The sequence below is a fragment of the Miscanthus floridulus genome, chromosome 4 (genome assembly GCF_019320115.1).
Source record: "Miscanthus floridulus cultivar M001 chromosome 4, ASM1932011v1, whole genome shotgun sequence".
NCBI lineage: Eukaryota > Viridiplantae > Streptophyta > Magnoliopsida > Poales > Poaceae > Miscanthus > Miscanthus floridulus.
Genome location: NC_089583.1, coordinates 102,796,057 through 102,808,270, shown reverse-complemented (window position 1 = coordinate 102,808,270; position 12,214 = coordinate 102,796,057). Strand labels below are relative to the sequence as shown.

Genomic DNA, 12,214 nt, shown 5'->3' with positions numbered 1-12,214 from the left:
AAATTAAAAGGAACCAGAAAACCAGTACTAGCATAATCATCCAAATCAATCAAACAGAGCATGTTGAACATGAAAGCAGTATTGCCTAGGAACATCATGATATTGATAATGAAACTCAGAAGAGGGTGAAGGAGATTATACCCTGCGGCGGAGCCGCTCGCACCAGGAAAAGCCATGGTGGTGCTTTGCTGTTGTAGTCGTCCCGCTCGATGCAGTGCAGAAAAGGACGCCGTGAAGAAGCACCGCTACAGGTTCACCGGCGAGTAGTCGTGCCACCACTGACACTCCCCAAAAACGTAATCACCCGTCTTCACCCGAGCAGGTGAAGCCCACGACGGAGACGCGTTCCGGAGGCCTACTCTTCCATCTCTGGTGCTCGCCGGAGGTGGAACGGGAAGAACTTGCGCTGCTGGAAAGTGGTGTACTCCGCCAAGAGGAACTAACCGAGAGGAGAGGATTTGATTTATAGGCAGAGGCCAGAAGACGAGAAGCCGACGGCACCGAGGGGTCACACCTCCCTTCTGCGGTGGGAGAGACGGAGACGGAGAGCCAGAGGTCACGGGAGTTAACCTCCAATCAATTCGTCACAGGAAACGGAAACGGGGTTTGAAACCTCCAATCAATTCATCATAGGAAACGGAAACGGAGTTTCAAAAATAAAGGCCTCGCCCGCCCGTCCGCTCGCTCGCCGCCGCCCGCCGCCTACCTGCCTGCCTCGCCTCGCCTCGCCTCGCCACACCACGCCCACGCCCACGCCCACGCCCACGCCCACGCCCACGGGCACGGGCACGGGCTCGGGCCGGGCCGGGCGGCGGCGGCGGCGACGCGCGCGCGCGTGTGGCATCCAGGTGATTCTCTTTTACTTCTCAAATAGATCGATCAATGATCAAGTATTTAAGTAGAGTCGCCTCTTGATTAAATTCCCATATGGTATAAAACCATTAATGCACATGTACGGACCATAGAGTTTAATAGAGATATTAAATAAATGGGCCAAGCCCATAATATCTAACAATCCCCACCAAACTCTAGGGTACGCAGTTTGAAGTTCTCAGAACCACATTCCTTTTATATACCAGTGTTTCGATAGAGACTGTTAAGTTGAACATCCATCTAGAAAGCTAGCTACACTCATCCACAACTGAACAATGGACAGAACCTTGAATTGACAGTTTTGTGCGAGATGAGTTTCACATAGCCTCTTAACTGATACTAGGCTGCCAAGTGCCTTCCCTCTGTTTTGAAGCATATAAGTCACACTTCGAGGCCTTTTCATGAGCATCTAGAGATTACCCACATCTCATAGATTGTGACTAGCAATCGAGCTCATATAGGTGTGTTCCTTATAGGATGTTCTGTAGGACAACATCCCCGCTATACCAAGCCGCTCGGATCACATTAAGAACTTAATCATCCTGCCTAACAGTATTGGAGAGACGGTGCATCTCCAACGAACTGAGCTATAATCTAAGGGGTCTCTCCCTCAGTCAATCAACAACTTGTTTCGCCATCCTAATTCACGGGATCTCCGATCACATAGGATAGGTTACCACTGTTGATGGCTCTATGTGGGTCTCAAACCCAGTTCCCTCGACGCACCTTCTATCACATTGCGTGATAGACCCTTAGTGAATTGATCTGCCAGATTATTTGATGTATGGACATAGTCCAATGCAATTACTCCGGAGTTTCTCAGTTTTCTGACAGTCTTCAAACGTCTCTTCACATGCTTTGTGGACTTCATGTTATCCTTAGAACTGTTTACCTTAGTGATCACAGTTTGATTATCACAGTTCATGGAAATTGCCGGGATTGGTTTCTCAACAATCGGCAAATCCATCAGGAGATCACGGAGCCACTCTGCCTCAGCACTAGCGGTATCCAATGCGGTCAGTTCTGCTTCCATTGTAGACTTCGTTAAGATAGTCTGCTTGCAAGACTTCCAAGAAACAGCACCACCTCCAAGTAAGAACACGTATCCACTCGTGGCATATAGCTGATCCGCATCAGAAATCCAATTAGCATCACAATAACCCTCTAGTACCCTCGGATACCCGGAAAAGTGAATGCTGTAACTCATTGTCCCTTTCAAATAGCGCAGCACTCTCTCAAGAGCATTCCAGTGAGTATCTCCCGGATTTGACACAAACCGGCTCAGTTTGCTTACAGCGAACGAGATATCAGGCCTGGTTGCGCTAGCTAGGTACATAAGAGAACCAATTATCTGTGAATATCTCAATTGGTCTCTTGCAATTCTGTGATTCTTCCTCAAATGAACACTTGGATCGTACGGAGTAGGAGCAGGCGTACACTCACTGTACCCAAATCGGTTCAAGACCTTTTCCACATAGTGAGACTGCATAAGAGTTACCCCACCATTTCCTTCCTCCCTTGAAAGCTTAATGTTGAGAATGACATCAGCCTCTCCCAAGTCTTTCATCTCAAAGTTACTCGACAAAAAATCTTTTACTTCTTTAATCACATTTAGATTGTTGCCAAATATTAATATATCATCCACATATAGGCATAGTATCACACCATCACCACCACCAAACCGATAATATACACATTTATCAGCTTCATTCACAACAAAGCCGGCTGATGTTAAAGTTTTATCAAACTTCTCATGCCACTGCTTTGGGGCTTGCTTTAGGCCGTACAGGGACTTCAATAACTTACAAACTTTACCCTCTTGACCATTTGCAATAAACCCATCAGGCTGATCCATGTAGATCTCTTCCTCAAGCTCTCCATTTAGGAAGGCTGTCTTAACATCCATCTGATGAATGAAAAGACCATGTGAGGCAGCCAGGGATAGCAACACACGAATGGTCGTCAATCGAGCAACAGGTGAGTAAGTATCAAAGTAATCTTCACCTTCCTTCTGTGTATAACCCTTAGCAACAAGCCTAGCTTTGTACTTCTCAATTGTACCATCGGGCCTCAGCTTCTTTTTAAACACCCATTTGCAGCCCACAGGTTTGCAACCAAATGGACGGTCAACCACTTCCCACGTCCCATTGGACATAATGGAGTCCATCTCACTTTGCACTGCCTCCTTCCACATGTCAGAATCAGGAGAGGAGTATGCCTCAGAAACTGTTGTGGGAGTGTCATCCACGAGATATATAATAAAGTCTTCTCCAAAGGATTTTGCAACTCGTTGCCTCTTACTCCTTCGAGTGACAGTATTATCATCCTCCTCAGGATTTTGCTCAAGCTCATGGGTGTTATCATCAGCGTGTATATTCGATTCATGAAATTCAGGAACAGGATCATGACTAGACATGCTAGATGCACCTATTTTCATTGGAAATTCATTCTCAAAGAACGTGGCATCTCTAGACTCCATGACCGTTCCAACAGCCATATCAGGAGCACTAGAATTTATTATTAAAAACCGATAGCCCACACTATGAATGGCATAGCCTAGAAAAACACAATCTACAGTTTTTGGTCCAAGCTTTCGCTTTTTGTTTATTGACACGTTCACTTTGGCCAAACAACCCCAAACGCGAAGATGAGAAATATTTAACCTCTTTTTCTCCCATTCCTCAAATGGAGTGATTTCTTTGTTCTTTGTGGGCACTCTATTTAGGACATGATTCGCAGTTAAAATTGCCTCACCCCACCATTCCTTAGATAAACCAGCTGTCTCCAACATGGCATTCACCAAGTCAGTTAGAGTGCGGTTCTTTCTCTCAGCAATCCCATTGGATTGTGGTGAGTATGGAGGTGTCCTCTCATGAATTATACCGTGCACCGCGCAAAACTCAGAAAATTCATTAGAGAAATATTCTCCCCCGCGATCGGACCGCAACCGTTTGATATGCTTTTCAAGTTGATTCTCAGCCTCAGCTTTAAAGGTTTTAAAATAATGTAATGCCTCATCTTTTGTTTTAATTAGGTACACATAGCAATATCGAGTGCAATCATCTATGAACGTTATGAAGTATCTCTTACCACCTTTTGTCAAAATTCCGTTCATTTCACAAATATCGGAATGGATGAGTTCAAGTGGTGCCAACTCTCTCGCCACAGCTGCCTTGTGAGGCTTGCGAGGTTGTTTTGCCTCAACGCATGTATGACATTTGGAGCTTTTGGCAACGTCAAATTTAGGAATTAAATTCAAACCAGCTAAGCGGGACATGCAACCAAAGTTAACATGACATAATCGAGAATGCCAAACATTCATCTCAACATTAACGTTATTAACGACATTATTCACTGCAAGAGGTAAAGTATCAACCAAAGACAAGCGGAACAAGCCTCCGCTCTCATAGCCTTTTCCAACAAAGGTTCTATACTTCGACATAACACATTTATTCGACTCAAACACAAGTTTAAAACCATCTCGACATAGCAGAGAGCCACTAATAAGATTTTTCCTTATTGAGGGGACATGATGCATGTTCTTGAGTTGCACGGTCTTCCCCGAAGTAAGCTTCAGATCCACCGTACCAACACCATGAACACCAGCACGCGCGCCATTCCCCATCAGCAAGGCTCCACTCCTCCCGACCTGGTAAAAAGAAAACAAGGACTTATCAGCACACACATGTATATTTGCACCTGTATCAACCCACCAATCAGGTGAGGAACAAACTGTAAATGCAGATAAATTACCATACCCAGCAGCGTCTGCATCAGTCTCAATGGTGTTGACTGTCTTCGCCTTTGGTGGGGGCTTCCACTTAGCCTCAGGACACTCTCTAGAAAAGTGCCCAGTGTTCCCACAAGTGAAGCAGTTCATCTTTGCCTTGTCTAATCCCATCTTCTTATTATTACCTTTCTTGAAGAAGGTAGTGGATTTCTGCTTAAGCTCCTGCTGAGGCTTCTTCTTTTGTGGCTTAGGATGAAACTTTTGCACCACATGTGCACTAGTAGTCGCCTCACCATTCCCGCCCTTGCTCTTTCCCTTAACATCCTTTGCTCTTGCCTTGTCCTCAACATCAAGAGTGCCAACAAGTTCAGCAATGCTAAACTGCTGCCTCTTGTGTTTCAAGGTAGTAGCAAAATTAGTCCAGGAAGGTGGCAGCTTAGCAATAATGCATCCTGCCACGAACCTGTCAGGGAGAGGACAGCCGTACAGCTCCAATTCCTTCACCAGTCCCTGTATCTCATGAGCCTGTTCAACTACAGGACGGTTATCAACCATCTTGTAGTCATGGAACTGCTCCATGATGTGCAGCTCAGAGCCGGCGTCGGAAAGACCGTACCGGGCCTCAAGGGCTTCCCACACAGCTCTGCCAGTCGGGAGTGGTATGTAGGCATCAACCAGAGAATCATTGATGATGCTCAACAGTGCAGCCTTGCACATGGTCTCAGCATGTCCCCAAGCCTGTTCATCCTCATCGGATCTCACAGTAGCAGGCTGCTCATTGAGCACATGACCACAGCGCATGGCCGACAACCACAGAAGGGCTTTCTCACACCACCTCTTGTAGTGAGTGCCCTCAAACGGCGTAGGCTTTAGCATGCCCGCAAAGCCAACAGATGAAAATGACCTGAAATTACGTTTTTGGATTGTTGAACAATAATGCATTTTCATATTTATTTTAATCCATAAAAATAACGCAATAAAAGGAGAGTGAAGTCATGAATAACAAGACAGAAACACTTCATGACAAATGTTAACATGATGATAAGACAAATTATAGAGCCCAAATATATGTGAAACATTGTTTTACATAGCTGAAACATCACAGACATGATCACAAATATAAAAGATGTGTTCTCAAATATCAAGATCATGATAATAACAAAATTAAAAGGAACCAGAAAACCAGTACTAGCATAATCATCCAAATCAATCAAACAGAGCATGTTGAACATGAAAGCAGTATTGCCTAGGAACATCATGATATTGATAATGAAACTCAGAAGAGGGTGAAGGAGATTATACCCTGCGGCGGAGCCGCTCGCACCAGGAAAAGCCATGGTGGTGCTTTGCTGTTGTAGTCGTCCCGCTCGATGCAGTGCAGAAAAGGACGCCGTGAAGAAGCACCGCTACAGGTTCACCAGCGAGTAGTCGTGCCACCACTGACACTCCCCAAAAACGTAATCGCCCGTCTTCACCCGAGCAGGTGAAGCCCACGACGGAGACGCGTTCCGGAGGCCTACTCTTCCATCTCTGGTGCTCGCCGGAGGTGGAACAGGAAGAACTTGCGCTGCTGGAAAGTGGTGTACTCCGCCAAGAGGAACTAACCGAGAGGAGAGGATTTGATTTATAGGCAGAGGCCAGAAGACGAGAAGCCGACGGCACCGAGGGGTCACACCTCCCTTCTGCGGTGGGAGAGACGGAGATGGAGAGCCAGAGGTCACGGGAGTTAACCTCCAATCAATTCGTCACAGGAAACGGAAACGGGGTTTCAAACCTCCAATCAATTCGTCATAGGAAACGGAAACGGAGTTTCAAAAATAAAGGCCTCGCCCGCCCGTCTGCTCGCTCGCCGCCGCCCGCCTGCCTGCCTGCCTCGCCTCGCCTCGCCTCGCCACGCCACGCCCACGCCCACGCCCACGCCCACGCCCACGCCCACGCGCACGGGCACGGGCTCAGGCCGGGCGGCGGCGGCGGCGGCGCGCGCGCGCGCGTGTGGCATCCAGGTGATTCTCTATAAAAAAAACTACTCTAACTGAGGAGCTAGAGCTAGATCAAACGTAATAAAAATGATTCAGATAGTTTCTCTGGCTTGTTCCATTACAATGTCCTCCTCCCTCAGCTCCATGTCTTCTCAGTAGATTGCACGAATGATGTTAATTTGGCCCGTGTATTTCCTTGACCTTGCCAGAATCCTGTAGCTTTCAAATTTTGTCCTACAATAATTATTATTCTCACTTTCAAATGCATTTTTCTCTTCCCTTAATACATCTTTTTATTTTCCCAGTACATCTCTATCTCTACTTTTTAAAAAAAAATTGAGAGGTATTTTGCTCTTTTGTCTTCTGCATTGTCTCCCGTATAGCGAATAGGCCCGAGCAGCCGTGCCCCTCCTGCATACGTGACATGTCAAACTCCTGATGCGCGGTTGACCGGGTTAAGTCATTTCCCCACAGCAGTGGCGGGCAGTGCCATCCGTGGTATAAGATCGTCGCCATCGGTAGCCCGGCCGAACGCACATCGCAATCAATGGAACGCTACGAGGAAACCAACAGGCCCACAAGTTGTACTTACTAGTAGTAGTATAAATAGAGAGCACCTCCAGCCGCTCTGAAGCAGCGAGTCACAGCGAGACGCAAATTTCGATCCCTAGCAGAGCAGGAGCAGTACAAGCTGAAGCTGCTGGTAGCTACAGCCCACCGGCGAGCTAGCTGGTTAACTGCTCGGTGTCTTCCATTCGACTACTTCCATTCCATGGGCAGCGCTCGCGCCACGGTCCGCGAGATGAGGCGTGCCCAGCGCGCCGATGGGCCGGCTGCCGTGCTAGGCATCGGCACGGCGAACCCGCCGACGTGCTTGGCCCAGGACGAGTACCCCGACTACTACTTCCGCGTCACAAACAGCGAGCACCTCACCGACCTCAAGGGCAAGCTCACCAGGATATGCAACAAGTCGGGCATCAAGCAGCGCTTCGTCCACCTGGACGAGCAGCTCCTGGCCGCGAACCCGGACTTCACCGACCGCACGCTGCCGTCCCTGGACGCCCGCGTGGAGATCGCCTCGGCCGCCGTCCCAGAGCTGGCCGCGTCCGCGGCGGCCAAGGCCATCGCCGAGTGGGGCCGCCCAGCCACCGATATCACCCACCTCATCTTCAGCACCTACTCCGGCGCGCGCGCCCCGAGCGCCGACCGCCGCCTCGCGTCGCTGCTGGGCCTCAGCCCCACGGTCTCCCGCACCATACTCAACCTCCACGGCTGCTACGGCGGGGGCAGGTCGCTCCAGCTCGCCAAGGAGCTCGCGGAGAACAACCGCGGCGCGCGCGTCCTCGTGGCGTGCTCCGAGATCACGCTCATCGCCTTCTACGGGCCGGAAGGCGGCTGCCCCGACAACATCCTTGGCCAGGCTCTGTTCGGCGACGGCGCCGGTGCCGTCATCGTCGGCGCCGACCCCGTCAGCCCCGTGGAGCGCCCGCTGTTCGAGATGACCTTCGCCTCGCAGACCACCATACCGGAAACCGAGGACGCCATCTCCATGCAAATCAACAAGGGAGGCATGGAATACCACATCTCCAACCTGGTTCCCCGGTTGCTGGGATGCAACGTTGAACGCTGCCTGGTGGACGCGTTTGGCGCGCTTGGCATCCATAATGCCGATTGGAACGACCTCTTCTGGGCGATCCATCCTGGCGGCCGTGCCATCCTAGACCACATCGAGGGAGTGCTCGGCCTGGACGACGCGAAGCTTGCGGCCAGTCGCCACGTTCTCAGCGAGTTCGGCAACATGAGCGGCACAACGGTGATCTTCGTGCTCGATGAGCTGCGCCGCCGTCGGGGTCGGGCGGCCAACCTGAAGGAAGGCCAAGCGCCGGAGTGGGGAGTCATGATGGCATTCGGACCGGGAATCACAATCGAGACCATGGTGCTGCATGCCCCCGACACTCTGGAGGGAAATTAGAAATTCAAATCTAAATGCAGTACAGCCCGATGCGCAAAGGTATTACTACAAGTCATTAGATCCATCAATAAGTAAGACGGACCTACAGTAATGAACCGTAATAAGGCGGTGGAGTGCTAAATTAGTAGTCCCTTAATTATCAGCTTGATATGTATCGTTTTTTGATTGAATTTGTTTAACAATAAAGGGTCAGGTGTTGAATCTATCATCGTTCTGAACTTTATATTTGTGGGCTTACCTTTTTTCGCTTTGATTAAATAACTAACGGTTTTACGTACCATTGGTGAAACTGGATGGTGATCACCATCGATTTCAAACTAGTGGTAAAAACCAATTAAAAAATACTTTGTCGTGATCGCCCCTGCAACAACCTTGGTTTGTCCACGTCCTCGTTGTGCTGCGCGCGTCTTCAACGGGCGGGGTGGCCAGGCCCTCTCTCGTTTCTGCGACGTTGTCAGTCTCACCGACACGCAGATTCACTACACATGGCACAGAAGGGCTGCCCCGCCGACACGCAGATTCACTACACGTGGCACCCTACAGCCTCATCGCCCTGTCTCTCCATCGTAAAAAATTTGCCACCATGCGTACGCCTGAAGAGCCTAAGAGGGACAAGCATTACAAAGAGTTGAGCCAAACCATAATGGAACTATACGAAGGAGTCTAACTTCTTGCCTAAACGGATTTTTTCTCTAACCACATATGGAATCTTGTTGTCAAAGATGGACATGTTTCACTATTTCCAAATGCACAAAGCAACAATAATATAAAGCTCCATGAAGAAAGGTTTCGAGTTTTCGCTTGTTGCAGCATAACAAATGGAGAGATATACTTGTACTGCATTGGAAGAAGAGATGAAAACAAGTCTCTTCTAAGTCATCATTGCATAGGACACATTGATACTATGACTCTAGTGAAAGGTCCAGTGAGGGCAATCAAGAGAGGTGCTGAATTGGATGTCTAAAACAAACTTTAAAAGTCTAAAGCTTAAATTAAACTACCACTAGAAAAACCATAAACTAGTCCATCAAGATGTGCACTTAAGATTTTTCTAATGTGTTCTAACTTACGCTTTAACTCACAAAGAGTTTTACAACCTAGAGTCAAACCTATTAACTTGCCTAAAGCTAATCTAGGAAGGTAAAGGCCAGACAAGCAAAGTAGTGTTATCCAATAAAAGCAGTAAGTAAAAAATCTAAGGGTAGAAAGGGCAAACTCCTAGAGATACGACGATATGTCATGTGGTGATGCTAAGTCGTAACCCTTACTCCACGTTGGAGCTTCATCGAGGTACGCTCCTGGCCACCAAGTTCCTCCCAGTCACGGTATTGGATTTGCCACACAAGGCCTCTACCAACCAAAGACTAGTGCGTGAGTCACACAGTCTCACCACTGCTACCCGGCTCTTCCCACCACCTATGATGTTGTGTCCACTACAAAGATTCTCCACACGAGGAAGAAGGTCTCCTCATCCACTGCACACTGATTAGAGACTGCTCCACACCAAGAACGGAGGCTCGCCGCCTCGAAGGCCACCACGCCTTCTTGAGAAGGTCACAAAGATCTCAAGCTCTCCACACGTCACCAAGATACAAGGGCCACACAACCCAACACTCAAAGCTCTCAAGCTCTAAGGTTTAAACTCACAAGGATGCACTATATATAGTGTTTATCCTAGCCTTGGATGTGATCTTGAATGACTTGAGAGGGTGGATGAAGTCTAGAAATACTTGCTCTAACTTGTATCAGCCTTTAGGCACTTCAACACACTGAAGCAAGTGAGGTAACCTCATACATATATATATAGCCTTTTTTTATAAATCGACGGGGGGGGGGGGGGGGGGGATCCCCACCTGGATGATATATTGATGATTGGCTCTTAAATAGACATATGGTTACAAATACACTTTTCATTTTGCTGCTGCTAAGAGTACAAAGCGTTAGCTATTACAAAACATCAAAAGAGGTGAAATGTCAAAGTTCATGTCATCTTGCGGTAGACGAGCACCCCATAGGTAAGCTTCATGTTTGCGAGTCGTGGTTCACTGACAACACCACAACCAATAGGCTAAACTCCGTGACCTCCACTCCAACGGCGACTGTTAAGCTTCGAGTCGTATCGGACAGACGACAGTCGTGACTACATTGTCTTAGTAATAAGGCGGTGGAGTGCTAAATTAGTAGTCCCTTAATTATCAGCTTGATATGTATCGTTTTTTATTGAATTTCTTCAACAATAAAGGGTCAGGTGTTGGATCTACCAACGTTCTTAACTTTATATTTGTGGGCTTACCTTTTTTTCGCTTTGATTAAATAACTAACGGTTTTACGTACCATTAGTGAAACTGGGTGGTGATCACCATCGATTTCAAACTAGTGGTAAAAACCAATTAAAAATACTTTGTCGTGATCGTCCCTGTAGCGCCCTTGGTTTGTCCACTTCCTCGTTGTGCTGCCTACGTCTTTAGCATCTTCAGCGGGCGGGGCGGCTAGGCCCTCTCTCGTTTCCGCGACGTTGTCAGTCCCACCGACACGCAGATAAACTACACATGGCACCAAAGGGCTGCCTCCGCCCTCCCCCTCTCCTCTTCTCTCCTTGGCCGCCCCTCCTCCCCACCCCCACCCACCTACACCCTCTCTTCACCCCACTCCCGGACACCATTCCCTTCTCTGTGCGCCCCCCTGTCGTCTCACACGGCAGGCGCCCATCCTGACATCGTAGTAGCGGCCTTCATGGCAGGCCTGGGGAGCTTCCAGTGGGGTGTTCGGCACCCCAGTCGGGCCCTGCCTCTGAGATTCGACTGAGCAAGCGGGCGCCATGGGGCCCGCTGGCCCATGATTCTCATCTCCTCCCGGTCGACGTGTGGACCTCGAACGCCACTCCTAGGTGCGCTCTTTCGCGACGTCATCCTATCCTCCCTCCATCTAGACTCCGCAGTTGCCTTTTCCTTCGAGTCCGCTAGGGCTGCCTGTCTTTTGGGTTTCCTATTTAGGTCCCTTGCAAGAGATCCCCTGCTCCATGGTCAACAACGCTCTCAACTTCTCATTATCTGCCCTGCCTGCTCGTTTCGCCGTCGCTAAGGTTGGCCCCAGTATCTTCTGTGCGGCGGTGAGAACCAAAATGTTTGAAAGGTCCTAATGGCTAGAGGGGGGGGGTGAATAGCCTAATAAAATTTCTACAACAACACTTAACAAAATGGTTAGACAATTATGAGGCGAAGCAAGTGTTAGCGCTAGCCTACTCAAAATGCAAGCCACCTACCATAATTCTAGTTAGATAGTATCTATCCACACAAAAGTTATGACACTACCCTATGTTAGTGTGCTCTTAAATGCTAACTAAAGAGCCACACCAACCAAGCAAATAAGCTCTCACGACTAGCTACACTAAAGAGCTTGACAACTAGTTTGCGGTAAATGTAAAGAAAGTGATCAAGAGGGCTATACTGCCTTGTCGAGGAAGGAACCAATCAATCACAAAGATGAATAACAATGAAGACCAATCACCTCGGAATCAAATGATGAACACAATGATTTTTTACCGAGGTTCATTTGCTTGCCGGCAAGCTAGTCCTCATTGTGGCGATTCACTCACTTGGAGGTTCACGCGCTAATTGGCTTCACACGCCAAACCCTCAATAGGGTGCCGCACAACCAACA

General features: G+C 48.5%; 1 protein-coding gene across 1 annotated transcript; it reads left to right on the top strand.

Annotated features, from left to right (window-relative positions):
• Positions 1 to 7,352: 7,352 nt before the first annotated feature.
• LOC136552389 (bisdemethoxycurcumin synthase-like) lies at positions 7,353 to 8,571 on the top strand. Its single transcript, XM_066543943.1, has one exon. It carries the CDS (start codon positions 7,355 to 7,357, stop codon positions 8,552 to 8,554), a length of 1,200 nt encoding a protein of 399 aa, XP_066400040.1. The 5' UTR covers positions 7,353 to 7,354; the 3' UTR covers positions 8,555 to 8,571.
• Positions 8,572 to 12,214: the final 3,643 nt, after the last annotated feature.